Raw genomic sequence first — 23,137 nt, forward strand, 5'->3', positions numbered from 1 at the left:
GGAGGGCCACACGCAGGGGAACACTTACCTTTTTTCCGTGATGGGGCATCCCTGTCTATTTCATCATCTTTCTTTTTATTCCCCAAGTCACTGGTGTTCACGGTCACTGTTGCTTTGATTTCCTGCTGGGCCACCTTCATTCGGTCATAGAAGACCTTAAAGAACTTTTCTGACTTCTTATCTTCTGTTAACCGGCAGAAAAAGGAGTGCTGCCGAGGAAAACCCACAGATTATCAACACTGTGACAGACCAGTGATCTAATCCCACTCAAGACACCAAAACCTCATGTTGATCAGAGCTGGTCGCAAAACCTCACAAATGGTCTAGGTTTGGACCAAAGTTGGTTCCATGCACTATCGTTCTCTGGATTGTATGGCCTGAGGTTTCCTATACAGAGATTTTAAGCAGCCCGCCATGGGATGTCTTTGACGCAGCAGTCACACAGGCTAAGGGGTGGTAGGGAGATTCCAGCCTACTAAGAACAAGAGCCTTCACACACCCAAAACAACTCCATTAACAATGGAAACGATGTATTTTTGGTGATCAGTGCAGGTCCTGTCATGTGTTTAAGGGCTTCTGTGAGCCCCTCCACTTTGCACAGCCCTGTGAATATATACAGATCAGTGAGCTGTGCTGCCTGGCTCTGTAGGGCTCCAAACCAGGTTAGGATGACAAGTCCATAGCAAAACAAAAATGTGTCAGTAAAGAGTGTTCCAGAAGCTACACAGACAGTTACATCCTAGAAGCTCAGAGCTGGCAAGGATGACAGTGTGCTAGAGTGGTCCCGAAATCTTTGTGGAAAAGGTGGTTTTCAAATCAGGTCTTGAAGGACAAGTAAAGAGTGGTTAGATGAAGAAGCTCAAAGTTAACAGGTAGCTTGCCTCTTGGATGCACATTTGTTTTTGGGCCCACTGCAAGCAATAGTATACAATGTTGATGTAAAAACACAATATGGTGTCTCAACTTCATTTATGAGTATTCTCTTTTCACCCCTTTGCAAACACCACGCTGTTGTGAATTATTTACATAAAAATACAATACAGTCATTTCCAGAGGAATAAAACAAAGCTCCAAACAATATATTTGCTTCTTCCAGTTGGATCTTTCTGCCAATTTCATATCCTCCCCCATTTGGAAAGATGGCATTTCCCTACCGAAGGTAGCCTTAGGCTTGCAATCCTAGAAAAAAGTAAAACCTTACCAGCCATTGTAGCTCCTTAACTCCTCAATCTCTCAGGCTGCCCCATCCCCCCCAACACCTGCTGCCAGATTCAGCAGGCCCAGGGAAAGCCACCCTGTGTCCATTTGCCAGAAGGCAACTGTAGTCACTGTGACCCTTCTTCTAGCCACTAGCCCCTATGCTGCATTGACAAATGGCAGTCTCATCTGTCGACAAAGCACTTCCTGACTGTGCTCTTTTCTCCCCTCTCACTGTTCTTCCTTACTTCTGGTTGTTTTCAACATACAGCACAAGATCCATCCTTCCTACTTGTGCTCCCTGGTTCTATCTTTTCCCCTCCAACAGCTCCCAGTGGCGTACAAGTCATCGCCTACCTACTGCTTGGCCTTATTCTGTGTGTCACTGAGTCCTCCCAGACTCCCACACTCTTTGAACCAAGCTCAAGTCTTTCGTGTCCTCCATTGCCCTTCACCACCTTTTCTCTTCTCTTAGGTTTCTTACTATTTCATCTATCCATCCATCATTCCATCCATTTACCCATTCATCCATGCACCTATGCATCTATCTGTTTATCCATCCATCTAGTATTTACTGTGCACCTGCCATGTGTTGGGCACTATGCCCATCATAGGAGCTACAACAGTGAACAAAAAGAGGCCTGGACCCTGCCTCCCATGAAACTGGTAGCCTGGTAAGGAAAAGACACAGTAATTCAATAATCACCCTAAGGAAGTTTTACTAAAATAGCCATTTATCCTTGTGAAACTGATGCAAGAGAATGCTGGCAAAGAATACTGTATCAGACACTCAGGGCTGCTGTCTTGCTCTTCCTTGCTTTTCCTGGCTCTTCCCATGGCTAGGGTCCCCTCATCCTTCACTATCCCACTAATATCACGTCCTCAGTGAGGCCATCCCTGATGATCCTACTGACCAGCAATTTGGCCAAACGCTTATTCTCCCCCTCAGGCAACTGCAACCGGTCTCTTGTATCTGCAGTGCACCTACTTACTGTATGTCTTACGCAGAGTGTAAGCTCCAAGAGGGCAGGTGCCTCACCTGTATGACTTACAGCTGTCTCCAGAGCATCCGGAGGAGCCCCAACACATAGAGGGAGCTTCCTAATCATTTGATGAAAGAATGAATACAACCCAATACTTCATGGCTACTTTTAACTACAGCCTCTCAATCAGATCCTGGTTATATTCAGTGGCTGTGCCAGAAGTAAATCCCCAGCCTAGATTAATTCTGGAAAACTGCTCAAATACGAAAAAGCAAGTTCTAACTGTTCACTTCTTTGAGGGCTGATGCATCTACAAACAAAAGGAGAGATGCAGGGACTAAGAACTCAACCTATAACCACCTAATTATGGTGACTACATTTTTTTACCAAGATAAGCCATGCAATATCTCACCCACATGGGGTCACGGGGAGACTGCACCAGAGGGGGCCACTCGGGGCAATTAACTTCAATTGCTACCCCATTACTCTTCTCGTTGCATGGAGGCAACCTAAAAAGCATCCTTTGAACAATCTGGTCACTCAAAAAAACAAAACCAAAAAAAAAGCAAATGCACTTTAAGTAGGTAAGCAAATAAATAAATAACTAAAGCCTGCCATCTGTCATTCGTAACAGCGCAACCCGGTGCAGAGCGATCGCCAGCTACAAACCGCACTGCTCAACGTCTAGCTGGTTAACCCAACAGATGTCAACTGATAGGGTCAGGGGAAGGGAACCTCTTATGAAATGGGAGAAGGGCAAGTGACTGAGGATTACACACTTCTATATATGTTTTGCAATGGCCGGTATATTTATTTTGCATTATTTATATCAGTCCTTAGTCCCTCAAGGATCCGAAGCCACTTTATAAACAGAATGTGGTCAACAAAATAAGAAAGTGGACACCAGGGTACAGAGACATGAATAAGCACAGAGAACCAGGACCAAACAAGGCCGGAGGCTGGAAGGTGGAGTCCTGTGTAAGTGCCGGAGGTCCCCAGCCATCACGCTGACATGGGAGGCGTGCTCCATCGCTGTTGTCAGTGTCAAAAGGAGAAATATTGCCAGTGCCTCGAAGGAAGGAAACCATTCCTGGATGAAGGGGTTAGAGGGCAGGCTTTCCAGTCAGAGCCCCCTGGGTCCCCTACTCACTAGCTCTGTCATCCGAGGCAAGTTACACAGCCTCTCGGAACCCATATGGAAGGGCTGCCGTGGTGCCCACAAAGCGCTTAACATGGGGCCCACCGAACATCGTTTTTTGTTTTTGTTTTTTTGTTTTTGTACCGCCATCACGTTAGTGTAATGTGAAAACCCCACAGTGAAGGCGTCCCCCTAAGTGGCGAGGGCAGGGTAGTGAAGTGGGAGAATCCTGTCTCTGGAGTCAGAGACACCAGGGTTTCAGCTCCGCCACTCATGAGCTGGTATCACCTTAGAAAGTGACGATCTCTCTGAAACCTAAATTTTCTTATCTGAAAAATGGGCATGGTAACAGGACCACACGGTGGTTACGAAGGTCTAATGAGAAAATCACGGTGATACGCACAATGACCGACATTTCCTGCCTGCTTATAAGGTGCCAGGAATCCAGAGTAAACCTTCATGTGCGTTTTCTCACACAAACATTCTAGAGAGGTAGTTATTACTCGTGTCTGAGGGATCAGGGGCCCTAAAAGATAATGGACATCAAGTATTTAGCACACCCCCGAGATGCCCACAGTGAACAAATGTAACCTTGCCAAGACGCTGTGAGAGTCAAAAGCTGTCGCCTCAGGTCTCCTGCCTGAGAAGCTAAATAAAGATACTCTGGAAGGAAGAAGCTTGGTCTCCAGAAGGGAAGCAGTGCTATCTTGTGTAAGAGGAGAAGTGAAAAGTGACAGCAGCACAGAAGAACTAAGATACCTCCCCCACAGAGGCAGAATGTGCCATGGGGATAAATGGGGGGCTGAGGAATGGGGGCCCTCAGGTGGAGGGCTCCTGGAGGCAGTTACTGCCCCTCTCTGGTGCCCAGCGTGGTCTGGACTCGGCCAGACCAGGGCCCCGCACACAGTACAAAAGCCTGTTTGTTAAACCTCTTTCTGTGATACTGTATTTGGAGGACTTGGGAGGGGAAAGGGGTCACCCTCCCCAGGACTGTTTCCCCAGATGCAGGAGGGACCTCAGACCAGAGCAGGTGGATACTTGGCCTCCCAGACCTCAGGCTCTTGAAGCAGGGCCTTTTCTTTTTTTCTTTTTGTTCCATCACTCCATCCCCCAGTAACCCCTTCCCCCAACCCCCCTCCCCTCCACCAACCCTCAGAGTTTGTTTCCTAAGATTAAGAGTGTCTTATGGTTCGTCTCCCTCTCTGATTTCGTCTTGTTTTATTTTTTCCTTTCTTCCCCTATGATCCTCTGTTTTGTTTCTTAAATTCCATATGAGTGAGATCATATGACAATTGTCTTTCTCTGATTGACTTATTTTACTTAGCATTATACCCTCTAGTTCTATCCATGTTGTTGCCAATGGCAAGATTTCATTTTTGATGGCTGAGTAATATTCCACTGTATGTATATACCACAATTTCTATATCCATTCATCTGTCGATGGACATCTGGGCTCTTCCCACAGTTTGGCTATTGTGGACATTGTGCTATACACATTGGGGAGCAGGTGCCTCTTTGGATCATTTACATCTTTGGGCTAAATACCCAGTAGAGCAATTTCTGGGTCATAGGGTAGCTCCATATTCAATTTTTTGAGGAACCTCCATACTATTTTCCAGAGTGGCTGCACCAGCTTGCGTTCCCACCAACAGTGTAAGAGGGTTCCCCTTTCTCGGCATCCTTGTCAACATCTGTCATTTCTGAAGCAGGGCTTTTTCCATAAGCTACTTGTCTACTTTCCTCCCTGAACCTGTGAACCACCCCTTTCTCCAAAGAAGAGCCAGTAGTGTCAAGTAGAGATCGTTCTGCTTTTACAAAGGTTTCACTGCACCTCAGCTAGCAAGTTTGAGGTAACCATTCAAAATTCACCTGGCCTAGAGCAGACAACATTACATGGTGGTAAGAGAAGTCAGAACAGTGGATGACCCTGGGGAGTGAGTGGGGAGACTGAAGGGAAAGAAAAGAACTTTCTGGACTGAAGGAAATACCCTGATTAGGCTGGTGGTAAACGGAAAGGTGTGGTAGAAATAACTACAACAATAATAATAAAACCTGGAACCTGTGAACATGTTACCTTCCATGGCGAAGGGAAACAAAGCTGCTGACCTTAAAAGATGGAGATTATCCTAGATTACTCAGGGGAGGCAATATGACCATAAAGGTCCTAAGAGTGGAAGAAGGAGATGGAAGAGGAGCTCAGAGTGAGGCCATCTGAGGACTCCGAGCACCACTGCAGGTTGGGAAGATGGAGGGAGGGGCCGCGGCCTGAGGAACACAGGCAGCCTCTGCTGGAAAAGAAAGGGAAACGAGTTCTCCCCTGGAGACTCCAGAAAGGAACACAGCCCTGCCAACACCTGGATTTTGGCCTAGTTAAGACTCATGTCAAACTTGTGAGATAAAAAGTCTGGCTGTTTTAAGTCGCTAAGTTTGTAGTAAATTGTTACGGCAGCCATAGAAAACGGATACACGTATGCACATTTGTCAGATCTGATCAAACCATACACTTAAAATCTATGCATATTATAGTACACGAATTATGTCACAATGAAAAGGGAGAGAGGAAAAGAAGATCGGCTTTGCTCCCAGAAAGCTAGAGAATGATATAAAGTTGCCAGAGAAGGGGCCACCCTCCGAGGCCATCTCTGCCGGCAGAGGGGTCTGCGTCGCTACCCTCACAGCTGACTTTTCTTCACTGTCCACGCATCTTCAAAACACATGTGGCTTCAAAGCCCCTTCCACGTGAGCTGTCTTGTCAGCGTCTTAGGAGACTGCCAAGACAGGTATCAGCATTTATCAATCTGTTCTGTTCGAGATCAGAGATGGGTTGGGAGGTCTGGTGCTTCTTGCTCCCCCCCCCCCCACCCCGGGGCTCTTGCTACCATCCTGCCTTTTTGAGGAACACACAGAAGACCAGCCCCAGTGGTCGGACAGGGAACTCGAAATGAAGGCTGGTTTGGGGGCAGACACACAAGCACCAACCCCAACATCACAGACAACAGGTCTGCTTGGCATGGCTTTAAGGAAGGGGTGGGAGCAGGTAAGCAAGTGAGCACGGGCAGCGGCCACCTCCCCGGCGGTTCTGGAGGGCCGTGGTGGGAGGGGACCTAGGCGTGGCTGTCCTAAGCCAAGCTGAAAAACCAGAATCACAAAAAAGAAATTACAGATCACAGAATGTGAAAGCAGGAAGCACTCTATTCCAGCAGTTTCCCATATTGTTCCCAGCAGAGAAACCCATTCTTTCTCCCTCTGCAAACACCACCTTAGGGAAAGACCCCACGTTTGAGAGAGGTAGGGGCAGAACTGTTCGGCTGGAAACAGAGCGGGAAGGACCCTCTCTCTGCCACTGTAACTCCTTGGAGCTGCAGGGCTACAAAGAACGTTGTTTGGAAACCACCCGTTCAGTCCAGCCCTCCACATTTTACAGAGGAGGAAACTGAGGCCTAAAGCGGGGGAGGGGGAGAGACTTGCCCAGGCCACACAGAATCTTTGTCTCTGACTGTGCAAGCCACTCACTTTTGACCAGGCTGGTTTGTGGCTGGTTGACACAATGACCCAAGGGCATGTTCTTACCCTTGGTAACTGTCAAGTGGACAGTTTGCCCTCCTTGGGCTGCTTAAGCTGTAGAGAGACTCAGGAACTGAGGTCTTAGTTTAAAATAATAATGCAAACATCCATTCAGATCACTAGAAAATACTAAGGTATTGCTTAATTAGCCCAGCAGACACAACTATGGCCACTCAAGTCTTTGCAAAGAAGTGGAGCATGGTTGATGACAAGCCCACCTGGCTTCTGAAATAAGAGGCAGCCTGAAGTTAGAGACTGGAAGACAGTGGCAGCTATCCTAGTGACAGGCAGTCAGTGTGTGGGAGGGGCTGGGTGGACACTCCCTTCTTTAGGTGCAAGAGGTCACAGTCTCAATTACACTGCAGACAAGGGGTCCCTGGAGAAGCATGGGAGACAGAGGCCTGCTCCATGCATTGGACACACACCAGGAAAGGTGAGCACATGAGCGCCTTCTTGAAAAGCCATCTTTCCCAGAGTTCACAGACTTGGGGGGCAAAGAGAGACTTAGTACCCCAGAACACAGAGCCAGCCAGCCTGCACGATAGGAACACAAGGCCTTTCTGAAGGGAGAAGGCCTTTTGTGGACATCTTAACTAAAAGAATGGAGAGTGGCAGGCAGCCGAGGTAAGACACGATCCAGGATGGAGTGTGACAGGAGCAGGGATGGTCTGGGGGCAGTAGTCCACAGCGCCACTGGACAGCTTCGAGGCTTTGGTCCTGCCCCACAGGAAAGCATTTCCACCCTGAGGCTGGCCCACCCTCTAGAAGCCCTTGTGCTGGGCCTGGAGGGAATCCAGAGAATGAGCTTTTCCATTTCATTGCCTAGTACCACATGACCCGACCACCACAGCCCATGACATTCACTCTAGTCACTTATCTGCTGCAAAATGAATTAAGTTCTCAGACTGAGTCCAAGAATTTAAAACATGTGACTGCCAAACAGTGCTCAATGCTTGAACTTCCAGGGGCTGATGAAAATTCTTCCCTGGAGTCTGATTTTTCTCTTTTCACCCAGTGTCTGAAACACAAGGACCTCAGATTTGGCCTTGGGAGTCTCGGGGACTTGAGGGAACATCTACGACCAGAACTTCCCGGCTTGAATAGGTGCTCTGCAGGTGTCAGAGAGGCGGCTGTGGCTACCAAGGCTACCAATGGCTACCTGTGGAGTTCTCTTCCTGTGCCTGTGGTTAACTGAGCAGTCACTGTTTCCGGGGCCCCCCTTTCTATAAATTATGTTACAGTGAATGGTCACTGAACACTTTGTATTTTCCAGGCACCGCCTAAGTGCTTTATAGATATTACCTCATTTAACCCTTGTAACTATCCCATGACGTATGTACTAATATTAACCCCGCTTTAAAGATAAGGAAACTGAGGCTCAAAGAGGTTAAATAACTTGCCAAGTCACACAGCTAGGAAATGGTGGCAGTGCCCCAGGACTCAGGCCTCCCTTCTCTACCACGTCAGCCCATGCTCGCGACCTCTCTGCTTTGTGAAACACCTCTCATCTGAGCAAGAGTTTGTCAACCTCTAAACACCTTCTGGCTTTTTATAATCCACCCCCACCGCCACGCCGGGTCTCTCAGCTGCACAAACACAGACTATTCTCACAGTAAAGAATAGCTGTGGTAGATACACATGTGAATGCCCCAACTTTCCCGTGAGGCCTGATGCACGCACTTTGTTCAGATGGGCTCCCAAACAAGCCCCTTCCGCCCGCTGAAGATTGGCCAGGGCTGGGGGTTACATGGTAGCAAAACCACTGACACACAATGACGGCTATAGGTCTTGAGTCCTTGTCTGAGAAACCAAGGACAACAATCATGAGCTGGGTGATAAAGCACAGGTGGTTAGGCACCGCCGCTTGGAGAACCGGAAGTCTGGAAACCTCAATTTCAGCCTTCACTCCTCACTAAGCAGCCACGTGATCTTGGGCAATTTACTTAACAGTGTTTATGCCCTGGGTTCCTTATCTGAAAAACTAGACTCTTACCACCTGCCTTGTCTGCATTACGTGGAAGCTAGGGGCCCATCAAGGTTGCAGTTATGAAACATTATGTGTGAAAAACACTTTGATTACTATGGGAACCTATTCAAATGTAAGGTGCTGCTGTTATCTATCAATTCCCCTTTCAAAGGAAAGGTATTAGAACGTAAGATAGTAAGATACGTGGCTCAACCTGTATGCTGGGTGTTCCATACTGACCAAAGTCTAGTGTCCACAAGACATCCAATGATAAACTATTCTAGCTGGTACTGGCAGGTCAAGATGGTCTCTAAATGGACAGCAAAAACACAGTGAAGAGCAGTTCTCAGTAACTGTCACAATAAAGGAAACTGAAAAAAAAAATCCAGCTGGAATTTCACTATAGAAGCCGTTCCGATTCCCTCAGACATAAAAATAAACAATTTTGCTTCCGTTTCTCAAAGTTTAACGTAAGGCAGAATACAAGCTTGGTGTCAGACCCTTCTCGCAGATAGGCCCTAAACACGCAACATGAACTATTTTTCCATTATCGTTTTTTTTTTTAACCATTCCTTAGAAAAAGTATGATATAATGAAAGAGTCTAATAATTAATAAATTGGGCATTAAGAATCAAACACTCCCCTGGTATAAGTTATCACTCTAGGAAGGACATGTTTTGCAAGGTTCGGTGGGTTTTAACCAGGAAGCATCTGGAGCTTTCAGCTACCAGGCTCCGTGAGGATGCCTCTAGCTTCAGTGAGTTCAGTGGTAAAATAAACTTCGAAGCAGAAAAGATAGGAGTGATGAAGCAAACCAAGTCTACGTTAGAAAGATATCCCCATTTCAAGTTCATTTTTCTCAAAGGAAGTTCTCCCTGGCCTAAAGCATAGAGCTGTCTCATGAAGACTTGGACACGAACGCCCTGCTTCCCCAACTCTGCCATGCCAGGGCCGACGGAAGCCGCCTTCTGGGTCATGCCTGCCGTCTAAGGCCTGATCAGGCGAAGCGCTGGAGGACGTGGAGCTCCTCACTCAAAGTCGTCTGGTCACTGAGCTCCACGTAAGGGCCTGAGCTCCAAGGTCAAGGCCAAAGCAGTGGCTCTACATGACTCTTTTCAGGGTGAATTAATCAATTTTAGCAAGCAGTAAAGTCCAACCTGTTCTATAAGAACCACTTTTCTCCTAGGATGGAAAGCTTAATACCTCTCCGTTTTTGTCTCCAGCGCCCACGGGGATCAGCAGCTGTGGAGAAAGTCTGCCCTATTTGGTAAGCAGGCTGGTCCCCTCTCAGTGTGGACCAAAACACTGACAGTTTTTCACATATTCACCACGAACAACCAACAAACTGTACTTCCTTACACCTTAGGGTGTTCTCTTACGAAGTCCCTGTGTATGTGTAGGGTAAACTATAAGCAAATATCTCTAGCAGTATTTAACAGTAAAATCAAACAGATGTCAGAAAAGCAGGTAGGGCATTCTTCTAGAGGACCCTGACCTTTGACCCAGGGACAAGACATCAAGGAGACTCCGAATTTTCTCTGGGTTCAATTCTCGAACCTCCTTATGGATGCCAAAAGCCAGCATCTTTTGTTGGTGTGTACTGGCAGCTGTCTCTTCCAGCCAAAGACGGAAGAGAAACACAGAAAAGCCTCCAGAGACAAGCGAAGATGACCAGCGGAATGTGAAGTAGTTCCAGCCCCAACATCGCCTGACGCCACAGAGCACTATGGGACGGGCCTCCTTGGGAATCTTCCTCAAGTGCAAGAAGGCACTGTGGTTGCTCTTCACGTCAGCATGAGGCTTAGAAAAAGGAAAGGTGGTACACAGCAAAGGAGACTTGGACCTCCCGAAGGAGTGTTGCTAAAGCACTCAGGAAAATTTTAGAATCTCGGTGCAGGGACATCTACTCAACTAAAGAAGATGCGGGACAATCTCAAGTGCATGTCTGGGGCTGCAGGAGGTGCCCTCCAGAGCTGATTCTATGACTCAGTGAAAAAGTAACTTCTGGCGGTTAGGGTGAGACTCTCAGATCCCATGTCGCCTGCCCACAGACTTGCCATGGGGGACACAGAAGCCTTCTCAGTGAGCCTCTGACCTGCATGAGGCCGGAAAAGAGATGTGTGGAAAACTCTACCACCAAAAATTTCGACCATGCACCCAGAAAGAGAGCACGGGGCGCCGAGGCCGAGTTTGCCTGTTCCTTCCCAGTTCACTTGGGGGTTCAATCTGTGCTAGTGAGAAAGAGGACTAACACAGGAACCAGAGGGGAAGAACTTTGATCTTCGGTCTTATTTCCATTCTGTATCCTGAGGGCAATTAATCAACAGTGACCGATTTCTCCTGCCCTAAAAGTTACAAGGTTCCACAGGGCATCCAACTTGAGCTCTGCATCCATGTCAAGAACAACCTTTTGCACACTCACTTCCTGTGTTTGCACAGACAGTGGCAGGGGTCAGAGAAAGGGCCGTGTATCCTGCAGCCTTTGCAAGGTAGAAGTGGACGGGGAGGGGGCACTGAGGAGCTGGGTGGGTTTGGAAAGTTCATTTCTTAACCGGCAGCCTCCCTTTCCTCACCTGTAATGGAGGAGGGGGGAGGGTAAGTTGCCACCTGAGAGGCCTGTTGGATGGAGTAAAGGCGGTAACACAGGGAAAAGCCCAGCAGAGGCCTGGCACCTGGTAGGTATTTTATACCAGTCACTTTCCCTTCCCTGCTCTCAGCAAACCTATGACAAATCCGCTCGACCATAAAATCCAAAGAAAAATAAATATACTCTGGCCTGCCAGGGGCAAGGACACTGGTTGGCAAATAGCAAAACATCAACCAAAGCGAGTGCCTTCCTGATGGAGGTCCCACAGTCACCCTCAGTCCTCTGCTCAATTCCACCAATTCTCCGGTGACAGACCCCTGTGGACCCCAAAGGAAAAGCTCCAGGACTTGCATCTCCCAACCCCGCAGGCCCATTTCACCAGGTGCTGGCCCATCAGGTAGCTTCCCTGTGGCTGCGGAGAACATCCTTGGGTCGGGCAGTAAAATGTACAGATGGCCAAATGGATGGAGATGGCGGGATGAAATTACACAGCATTCATCTGTGTAAGTGCTGCTTAATATATTATGGCTTTGGCATCAGTAACGTGTAGGCAAGTGAGTGACGGCCCGAGCCAACTTGGTGCCCTTTAGAAGCACTGACTAGGGGCTGGCAGTCAGGTTGCCTGATGACAAGCCTATTACTGGGGTCCAGCCGTCATTTCATTCCTGCTCCCCCTGTTGCTATGCTTCCACCACCTTGGCCTCCTCCAGCTCTGGCAAGAGGCCAAGCCCACGCCAGCCTGTCTGTCTGAACACTCTTGCCCTCTGCTCTTCTCATGTCTGGTTCTCTTATCTGTTAGGTTTTAGTTTAAAGGGCACCTCTTTAGAGAAGCCTTTCCTGACCTAAGTGGGTTCTCCTTGATGCTCTGTGCCCTGGCTGTTTCCTTCCTCATGCTTCTCCCAGGGTGTTAGTTATTGAACTGGTGTACTAGCCATCTCTCCCACTAGACTGTAAGCTCCTGGAGGGCAGACCCGGACTGACCTCAACCCTGACTGTATCACGGCCCATTCATACAATGCCTGGAACCCCCAGGTGCTCAAGACGGGTTTGCTATCTTGATGAATGCACAGTAATCCTGAAGGGGTTTATTTCCAAAAACCTTCAGTTGAATCGGGATTTGCACCATGGCAGCTAAAGTTTAACTCAATAACCCAAAGATCCCCACCTGTGAAAGCCCCATGTCCTGCCAAATGGAGACAATGAAACATGCCAAGGACTGGGTAAAGGCGGCTGATGTGCCCTTCTCGCCTCTCAGAGGCTTATCGGGTTTGTACACATGCCTCTGTGATGGGCTCAGGCTGGCTGGAGATCCTTAATCCATCTAGTTAACTGTTAACTACTCTGGCCTCACTGACACCTGTATTATGAACTATGGAGCAGGAAGGACAATCATTTGTGAGCCTACCATCTCAGAACCTGGCTCGCTCCTGGACAGGATAACTACCCAGGCTCTGGGCTGAACAGTTTGTGGGCTTATGTTGCAAGGAGGCTAATAAAAACACATTTCGCAAACACCGTATGGTGAGGGCAACTGAAATACATCCTCCTCAAATGCAATATATATATATATATTTTTTTAAGTCCCAAATGCAAAGAGAAACAAGTGGCTTGAAGACGTTAGATGGTTTACAGGACTAGCCTGGTCAGTGTCCGGGCCATCTCGATGGATAGTTTAAAGCTCAGCCATGGGAAAGTGATAGAAAGAGCAAGAGAGCCTCTGCCAGTCTCAAAAAGGAACTTAGGGGACCCTTAGGAAATGTAAGTGGGTATAGATTTCCCAGTGAAAAGAAAGGTTGTGGCAGAAGTCCCGAAGCCAGTTGTGAATGTCAATTAGATTGTGAGGCCCAGCCTCCGTGCTCGTGGACGAGGTGTCTTTCCTATCCCCACGTCAGGATTCAAAATGCTGGCAGTTTCTAATGAGAAAATATTTTCAACCATGAAGTTAACTCTGCTGGAAGAGCTCCAAAGGGAAAGTCCCTCCAGTTACTCGGAGGAAAAAAAAAATTACCTTCTTGGTCTGGAATCTGGGGATATTTTATGCAGATGTCTCTAACAGAAGTTAATAAGGGGAAGTCAGCTTGCCTTTGATTATTCAAACAGGCTACTGCTATTAAGAGTTGCACAACTCTTGGGCAAGCAGGGGTGGGTTTTGGCTTCTTTTTTTTTTTAAGCCTGTCCTCATGGGAACTGCTTTTTCTTTTCTAAGAACATTTCATTAAAACGTCACTACTCACATCTTTTCAATACCTCAGCTCTGGCGGGAATGTGGACGGTCACGCAGGCCCATCTCAAAGGCTCTGTGGTGGGCATGCCTGGGGGCTGCCGCAGATGACTTCTCAGAATGCCAGTTCCACTTCCCTGCTGAGAACTGGGTGGAGGAGCCACAACCCACCCCCCCCCCCCTTTTTTTTTTTTTAGTGCAGGCTGATTAATTTCAACCTGCAACCTGCAGGTAACAGAAATTGCCCAAGCTCCAGGAATTATCACTGTGGGACAAACACATTCTCTTGTTTTCATGTGGTTCTATTTTATAATGTGCTAGGTGAGACAGGAGACATCCACCCGCCCAGGGCAAGAGTACACGAGAAAATGTAGGGAAATACAAACAGCCCTTCTCCTTTGGGGCATAGCAATTGTTCCTACGACTGACAATGGAATCCACCCAGTTTGGGGGCAATCCAACAGGGAAGAGTAAGCTTCTATTGGGTGAGATTAAAGACTTCTGGGATTGGTCCCTATAATGGAGGGGCTGGGTAATAAAAAAAAAAAAATCAGGGGAAAAGAAATAGGGGAGGGTGAACACAATATACCTTAGCAGAAACTCTTCTGATGTCCTGGAGCTACACAATGGAGAGCTCTTTGGGGGGGAGGGGTGGCGGGGGGGGGGGGGAGGAAAAATATTCTGTTTCCGGAGACAGCTCCAAGAATCAGGAGTAGGTGTGAGAAACAAGGAAGCTTATAGATTAGAAAGAAAGAAAAGAAAGAAAAGAAAGAAAAGAAAGAAAAGAAAGAAAAGAAAAGAAAAGAAAAGAAAAGAAAAGAAAAGAAAGAAAGAAAGAAAGAAAGAAAGAAAGAAAGAAAGAAAGAAAGAAAGAAAGGGGGGGAAAGGAAGGAGTCAGGGAAGGGGGGAGTGAGATCTCTGAGAGACAGGGGAATTAAAGAACACCATGGCAACAAGTCCGTCCACCTACCCCGGCCGCCCACCCACAGCCAGATTCTTTGCTGACGCACTTGAGAACAAGCTGGTTCCTACCAGCTCAGGAAGGTGAGCAAACCCAGAGAGCTCATTAAATCCCTTCTCAGCGACTCTTGTCTGCCTGCAGATAGTGAGCAAGGAGGATATAAATAGAAGTTATATAACATCTCTTTGTTGATTCCTGTGCTTACCAAAAAAATGCAGCATGACCTTGTTTTTTCTGAAGCATTTTCCTCGGCCTACTGGTTGAGGACTTTAATCAAGTTAGGGATCATCTTAAAGTTTAAACAGCAGGATATAGATTTCTAAGTTAAGGGTGCTCAGGACAATCAGCCAAGCTTGGAACCCTCGGGGTCAGGTCTTGCTCAGGTATACAAAAATATCCAATAGCTATAAAAAAAAATCTTGAGGAATTGTATAGCATCTTCTTAGAACACTTCCTGATCATGCTAGGGGTAATATTATATTCCCAAGAGCCAAGAACCATTAATAAAATGGCTTCTCGGGTTATCTAAAGGAGATCAGAGCACTTAAAAAAAAAAAAAAAATATATATATATATATATATATATATATATATATATATATATATATATATATATATATATATATATTTAAAGCTAACTGATGGCTTCTAAATGCCTCCAGGCATAATCAGTGCTCCTTTTCTTTCTTAAAAGGCAAGACATTAAGAGTCCAGTGGACTAAAAAGGCCTCTTCCTCAGAGACGCCTTCAGAAGTGAGCACTGCAGGGAGACACAAATGTGCCCTGAAATCCAGCCCAACCTGGCCGGCTGTGCAGTGCCTGCTGGGGCTTCTGAACAGACTGCCCCTTTGGCGCCTTGGCGCGGAGGAACTGAACAGGAGCGCGTGCTTGCAGGACGGCTGCAGAGCTCCGTGACTCTGATACCTCGCCTAACCTGTTGATGCCACAAAACTCTTTTAGAAACTGTTGCCATGGGAACTTGTCCCTCTCAGGCATTCGTCAAGAAATGTCACGGGTGCTAGAGAATTCAATGCCCTTGGTCTCAGTGAGCTTTCTCTGAGTCTCGGAAAGTGCGGCTACAACCAAGAGGACATTCAAACCTATGACACAAGGGTTCTGAACACAAACATCTTGGAAGGACAGGGGTTCATCACATAGGGCGGCGGGGGCGGGGCATGGTTGTGCTAAGAGAGCCTGAGAGTATATACAGGCCCTGCTAAGCATTTACATTCTACACACAGTGTTTTCCATGCATCGCCTCAGCTCAACGAAGACCCTGTAAAGACTCTAAGTAGCTCAGACAGTGACCCCCGCAAGAGATGCTGTGGCTGTCACCCCTACTAGGGGATTTCCTTTCCCATCAGAACTGGTGGGTGGCCAACAACACAGCCATGCATAAATTCAGGCAGGACAAGAGTCTACATCCCCTGTCGAACCCCTGAACCCCTTGTCCGGGGACAGTCACTGCAATGCCTCAGCCCATCTTAGCTGAATTCCATGAGCCTCCTGCCTTCTCCTCTTATAAATTCCTGCCAGAAAAACAGGCTCTACCTTCTACAATATGAACAGTGCAGATCTGGTAGGAACCAACACATCTCCATGTCCCGACGCAGCAATGTTGCCAGGTAACAAATGTAGAAATATACTCAGAAAACTGTATGTGACAATACACACAACCTCCGCGCTCCAGCTGATAACCGAGGGAGTGCTAAAACACCATGTTCTCTTAACACTTGGGCTTCGGGTGTGAAAATAAAATTAAACGGGATACTTCCTCTTGTAAATATAAGACAGGCATACAACTCACACATGCATCCACTAATTGGAAATAGTAGAGGGGTTTGCGACAGCCATCTGCAATGCACTCTGGCTTTCACTCCCCACTCTCCCCGCCAACATGAATTCCAGAAAACTCAAAGAAACATAGCTGAGCAAGAGCCCTTCTTATGTCAGGGACAAGTTCACCTTGGACCAGAGAAAGCTACTCCATACAGGACACCAGTGGAAGCTAAAGAAAAGCTCATACGTTAGTATAAAACTCATCATTGTGTGGATTGGTAAGATGACTTTGAAAATTCATGGTATAACCAAGGAGGGATTCCTTGCCTCTTGGATGAAGTAACCAATGCTCCCTAGCCCCAGCCCCAATGGTAACAAGACAGACATTGCTCTCCAGTGTGCGTAACCTCTCAGTGAAAATGGAGCACTGACTTAACTCCCTGGCATTGGAGTTTCAACATCAGGGCTCTCCAGCATGGGAGAGAGATGAGAGATGTTTGAGAGGCAGACTTGGGTTCGAATCTCAGCTTTGCTAATCGGGTGACTTTGGCTCCTTGCTCAGTGGGGAGCCTGCTTCTCCCTCTGCCTGCCGCTCCCCCTGCTTGTGTGCACACTCCCTCTCTCTGACAAATTTTTAAAAAATCTTTTAAGATTTTATTTATTTATGAGAGAGAACAGGTGCACAAGCAGGGGGAGTGGCAGGGAGCCTGACACGGGGCTCGATCCCAGGACCAGAGATCATGACCTGAGCCGAAGGCAGTTGCTTAACTGACTGAGCCACCCAGGCGCGCCAGCTCTGGCTCTTTTGAGACTCACCTTCGTCCTCTGTAACTGGAGCTATCCGACCTAGCCCAGGTAAAGTACACAACAGCGCCATGTACAGCCGCTGTCTTAGAATGGGCACTCTTTCTTTTTCCTTCCCCCCAAATGAATATTCTTCAACCAACCAAAGACTCAAATATGGGGAGAATCCAGTGCACTGAGCCTCTTTGTGCAAAATGAGTAAAAGCTGAGTTCTAACAAGCCTCACATTATGCCAGAGCGCATGTGCTTCCTTCGATGCAAGTAAAAACCAAAAATTATTAATAATGTCATCTAACCTTTCATAGAAACCCTAATTAAACAAGCCGCCTCTGTCTCCACAGAGAGGAAGTTATGCAAGAGAGTTTCCTCATCATTAACTTTCATAGACCTGGGAACTTGGAACTTGTTAGAGGTGAAGCGGCATGTACAGCACTTAGAGTTTTATCTGGCAAACAAGACAGCAAGCTTAAAAGAGAAAGACTTTCACGGTTTCCTTCTCTGTCATTCATAGGCCAGTATGATAACCAAAGCACAGACGCCAGCCACACACACTGTCTTCTGCTCTATTCAGAAGGCACAGCACCCTCCACAAACAGTCTCTCTGCCAAAAGACCAACCGAGAGTGAAGCCACAAATCCCACTTTGCCTGATCAACAGAGGCATGGTCCTCAAAAGGGGTCCAGAGCCCCTCTCCTTGGTCCCCGGCCAGGGAGGGGTATGTGGGCCACATTTGTGCCAAGGAAATTAATGGAGGCTTCTCATACAGGGAGGCAGCAACACAGAGAGCTGAGACCTCAGGCTGTGGCAGGAAATAAACCCGGACACAATTACCAGCTAGCTCGGTGACCCTGAGCAAGTAACTTGACCTCTTGGGTCCTTTATTTCCCCTTTAGCAAAAAGGGGTCACGGCAGCACCTGCCCACACAGGATTACCATAAAGAGTAAATGAGATCAGGCAGAGAAGGCATGTGGCCTAGCTCCTGGAACATGAACATTCAGATTCTGGTCCTCATTACTATTACTACTATCTGTAGTTATTATGAAGAAGAAAAAATAGACCCTGAATGTTCCTGGCACCATAAGGATATTCCTCCAAATTCACATTATGTATTTATTTCTCTTGGACTCAGCTAAACTTAACTCCCTTCCACCCCTATAGAAGGGGCCCCTTTATAGTTGTTACAACCACTAACCACACATGTTCACATCCTAATGCTTATATTCAAAAAAGGATAGTAAGGCTAAAGCATTACAGTGGCCATAGAGGATCAGAACTTGTATATATTTGGTGAATGTTTAGAACATGTAATGAACACCCACCATGGTCCAGGTGCTGGGGAGTCAGACAGGAGCTCGATCCTGGAAAAAATTACATTCCTGGGTGGGGGAGTGGAGAGAGAAACGTACAACCAGAAAGTAACCATGAGCAATTACTATGTGTTAGGCAGCACGCTGAGCTGAGCGTTTCCCATACATCTCAGCTAGTTCTCAGAAGGACCCTACGGAGTAGGGTTCTCTCCACTGATACGTTATGTACGGGCTGAGTTCCCTGCATCTCACACACACAGGGACTTTTCTACGGAACTTGGGGCTGAAGACAAACTTGGTTTCTGTTCCCTTGGGTCTTACGGTGACCCTCCACCTGAAGTGTGGTGACTGCTGTAGTGAATGAAGCCCAGAGGTGGAGACCAGCACCCCACCTCAGGGGATCAAGGGAAAGCTTCTGAGCAGGAGGCATTTCCGACAGGGCTTGGGAAGTATTCCAGGCAGAAGGAACGGGGCCGTCCCACAAAGCGCATAGGCATCTGAGCACACAGAAGGGACTGACAAATGAACAGATGCGGCTGCAGGACAATGAGAGTGGGGGTGTGGGTAGAGAAGCCCAGGCAGGGCCAGACCATGCCGGGCGCCACTGGATTTCATCATGGTGGCAATGGACTCCAGCATCTGCAGAAGGCTGGTAAGACAGGAAATGAAGTGGTCAAGCTTCTGCCTGGGGGACATCACTGACAGTAGCATGTAAGAGAGAAATGCCCAGAGGCAGGGAGGCCTCTAAGAGGCTATCCCAGTTATCCAGGTGAGAAACAATCAGGCTCAGAACTCGGACAGCCCCCTTTCGGCAGGCGGTATAGCCTGGTGGCCAGTAGTAGGAATTCTGAAGCCAGAGTGCCTCATTTCAAATCCTAGCTCCTCAGACTGCAGCAGGGCCAATATGGTCATGTCATTTAACCTCACGATGCCAACTGTCTGGCTCCTTACAAGTCCTAACTGAATGCTGACCATTAAACTACTGGGAGGTGGAATGGACGCAGAATGAGCTCCTGACAAAAAGTAAGAGAGGAAAGAGACCAGAGACATCCAGGTATCTCCCCTGGGCAACAGGAGGGCTGCTGGTGAGCCCACTGAGCAGCACGCGGAATACAAGAGGGCAAATGGGGCAGAGGAGGGGAGGTGACAGGTGTGCTTGAGGTCATCCTAACCTACAATGAACACAGAGATTTGAACAGAAATCTAGAAATCGGCAAAGAGGTGGAGTCGGGAGCTACACCTTTGGGGGTTGTTGGCATGAACGGTAGCTGGAAGCCATGGGAGGAGATGAGATCACCCAGGGAATTTGGAGAAAAAGAAGACAAACAGGCTGGAGCTGAGGCTCCAACATTTCAGATATTTTAAGGTTAACTAAATGCCCCCAGGCCAGCAGGAAACCTTTGCAGGAGGTACAGAAATAGCAGAGCACTGGGCCATAAAGAAGTAACTAATTTAAAATGTGGTGGTCTGGGGTAGGATGGTCAGCAAGGGCTTACAGATGAAAGACCGGCAATCCCAGGTCTCTGGGCTTTTGAGCCACATGCCAAATCCCCACAGGAAAGAGCTGCTTTAGTCTGCCTTCCAAATCTGTGCTGAAAGGTGATAAACAGGGGTAATGGAATATATCTGAGTAGAGACAGTGAAGGAAAGGGAAGATCACCTCTAGGAAAAAAGAAGTCTACTAAAACACAATTCCACTGCCCCTGTACACCATTACCCCCCTGGAAAAAAAAAAAAAAAAGGAAAGAAAATGTAGAAACCTCTCTTTCCCTGAATTCTTGTTTATTAGGAGAGTGAGTGGCCAAAATATCTCGGGACTTAGGATATTGGTCATCTGGTGAATATTTACTAAAAACCCATTGTTGCATACCAGGGGATGAAGAGCATAGAACAAAGAGGAAAAGACATGGTTCTTTCCCTTCAATAGATTAATATTTAGACAGCAAAGATTCAACAAGCACAGGGGTTGGCAGAGATTTCTGTAAAGGGCCAAATGGTAAATATTCGAGGCTTTGCAGGCTATACGGTCTCTGTTGCAACTATTCAACTCTGCCCTCATAGCATGAAAGCAGCCAGAGATAATACTAAAGGAGTAAGCATGGCTGTGTTCCAATAAAACTTTATTTACAAAAGCAGGCCATGGACTGGATTTGACCTACTGGCCATAGTTTGCCAAGCCCTGGACTAACACATCACAAGCCAACAGAGGAGAATGTGGTGTCAGCCTGGAAGTTCGTAACCAGCATTCCCTCCTTAGAAGTCATTAAGGAAAGTTAGGAAGAGCACAGACCTCTTGCTAGACCTAAATGAAGAGAAAGAAAGAAGGAAAATCTGGGCTTGTTGTGGATTTAACAGGATAAAGTAAAATGATGGTTCAATATATAATGCTTTCCAAGTCTTCTCTGATATTTTTTTTGCTCTTTAGTCAAATTTTGAAGACCCATGGAAAACCCGAGAATTCCTTTGAAGACACCTCTTAGAAACCAATTCCTGCTTCTAGGTTTTGCACAAGGGAAAGAGATTATCATTCTGCTTCCAAAGATCTCTCCGTAACCCCCAATCAATGCAGTCCTCTCGTGGAAGGCCAGAAGAGCAGATACACAGACTTGCCCACTTCTGCCTAAATCGTTGGCTTTACTATTCAGGAAAAAAGAAAAATACTGGGTCTCCAATTCCTCTAAAAACATGAAAGTGCCAAGGTGCACTTTCTCCTAGGAGTACCTCAGCAGGACTGCGCTTCTGATACCCAAGTGAGGACGAGCCACAAACATATGTGCTGACAAGCCTTGCAGTCGTTTCTTGCCCTGAACTACAAAACGAAGCCAACAGGCCCATGCCTTCTCTAGTGCCCACCATCACTTGGAGAGATGCTACGACCAGGATTGTACTGTGCGAGGGGTCACTTTCCTTTTATAGGAGAGGCACTCATGTCTTATGTTCTCAAGAATGGTAACCACCTTTGAATGTTGAGTTTCTATCAAAACATGAATTTTGAGACCAAAAATCTTAAAAGACCTTTGTTCAGTGACACACTAGTTTCCTGGGAATGGAGAAGAAGGGTAAGAGGGTAAGGTACATATGTCAAAGAGATTACTTGGACCAAAAAAAAAAAGGGAAGACAAGTAAAGGCCTGGGGTCAGAGAGCACTTAAAACCACAGAGTGACTGGAATGCCCTTCCCTTTCCACTTCACCCAGAATGTCTGTCACTATGAGTAACCAGTACCCAACGCACAGAAGTGTCCTGACCTTCTGGACTGCTAACATCATTTCAAATATATAATCAGAGGGACTTAGGTAAACTGAGGATGAAAACAAATAAAACAGAGCACCCCCTTGGCCCACTGGATCGAAAACCATTAGATAGAAGCAAAAACTCACAAGTCCACTTTTTGAGAAGATATCTATTTAAAAAAATGAGTCCATTTTTAAAAAAGATTCATTTGTTATTTGAGAATGAGCGTGAGTGTGCGGGGGTGGGGGAGGGAGCGGAGGGAGAAGGAGAGAGAGAATCTCGAGGAGACTCCCCCCTGTGCATGGAGCCTGAACCCCATGACCCTGAGCCAAAATCAAGAGTAAGGAGCTTAACCAACTGAATCTATTTTTTAAATAAAAAACATTTATTAATAAAAATAATCAGCCAATTTTGAGATCTTTCTATGACCCTGGCAACTGCATGAGGTACTTTCTGTTGTCTAACTGTCCCAGGAGCCCTGTGAGGGAGACACTGTTACCTCCTGCTCTCCAGTTGGCAACCATGCTGACAGAGGTCAAGAACTTTGCCCCAGGTCCTCGATAGGGACGTGGCAGAAGCAGGGCTTGAACCTGGATCTTCCTCATTCCATATAGTCAGTCCCCATGGCAGCAGCTTACAGGTGTGCAGTGTCTACCGGGGCAGGCACTTTACCCCCATGTTACGTTGTTTTATCCTCTCAATAGCTCCATGAAGAAGGGACTTAGTTTTTCTAACTCTTATTTTACAGATGAGAAAGCTGAGTGAGTTTCAAAGTATCCTGAGAAAGTCCAAGGTCACCTCACTCACCAAGGGCAGGGCTGGGATTCCAACACAGGTGTTTCCACTCTAGAGGCCAAGCTCCTTCCCACGTCATAGGCTTCCCTTCTAGGCAGTGTCCCCGAAGTCTCTGACCCTTTGCCACCAACTCTCAAAGGAGGGCCAAGAGGCAGCTTCCCAGCTTCAGCTAAAGGGCAGAGTGTCCAGGGAAGCCTGCTGGGGACAAGCCACCTGCCTCCCTCTTATTTCAATTCCAATGGCTCCCAAACCCCTCACGGTGGGGCAGGGGGAGCAGGCTTCTGACTGTGGCAGGCCACATTCATTTCCCACATGGATAAAACCTGAGGTCAGAAAACACCACTCAGAAATGACTCATTTCTGACTTCCTTGCCAAAAACAACACCATTTTACGTAACTTGCTCACACACCAATCTCCTGCTCCTTCTAAGGGTGAGTGTCCTGTCAAACCAAGGCTGCTCTTCCTCACAAATTGGCCTTCCGTTTCCAGCAAAGGCAAATCAAATCATCCTTTCTGGCTTCATCTCTGCTAACTGGGGTCAGAGGCAGCCAGACCAACATGCTTCTCCAACGTGCTCTTCTGGTGACTTCTTCTGGAATGG

The 23,137-nt window shown here is 47.2% G+C and overlaps 1 protein-coding gene across 5 annotated transcripts in view; it reads right to left on the reverse strand.

Annotated features, from left to right (window-relative positions):
* ITPR1 (inositol 1,4,5-trisphosphate receptor type 1) overlaps positions 1-23,137 on the reverse strand; it is a 321,669-nt gene that overhangs the window by 74,992 nt on the left and 223,540 nt on the right. For all 5 annotated transcript variants that reach the window (XM_045808124.2, XM_087866841.1, XM_087866840.1 and 2 more), the window contains one exon: positions 29-209. In XM_045808124.2, coding sequence (XP_045664080.1) covers positions 29-209 — 181 coding nt within the window. The remainder of the gene's footprint in view (positions 1-28; positions 210-23,137) is intronic.

This window comes from Ursus americanus, chromosome 14 (genome assembly GCF_024610735.1).
Source record: "Ursus americanus isolate L20-20 chromosome 14, mUrsAme1.1.p, whole genome shotgun sequence".
NCBI classification, from domain to species: domain Eukaryota; kingdom Metazoa; phylum Chordata; class Mammalia; order Carnivora; family Ursidae; genus Ursus; species Ursus americanus.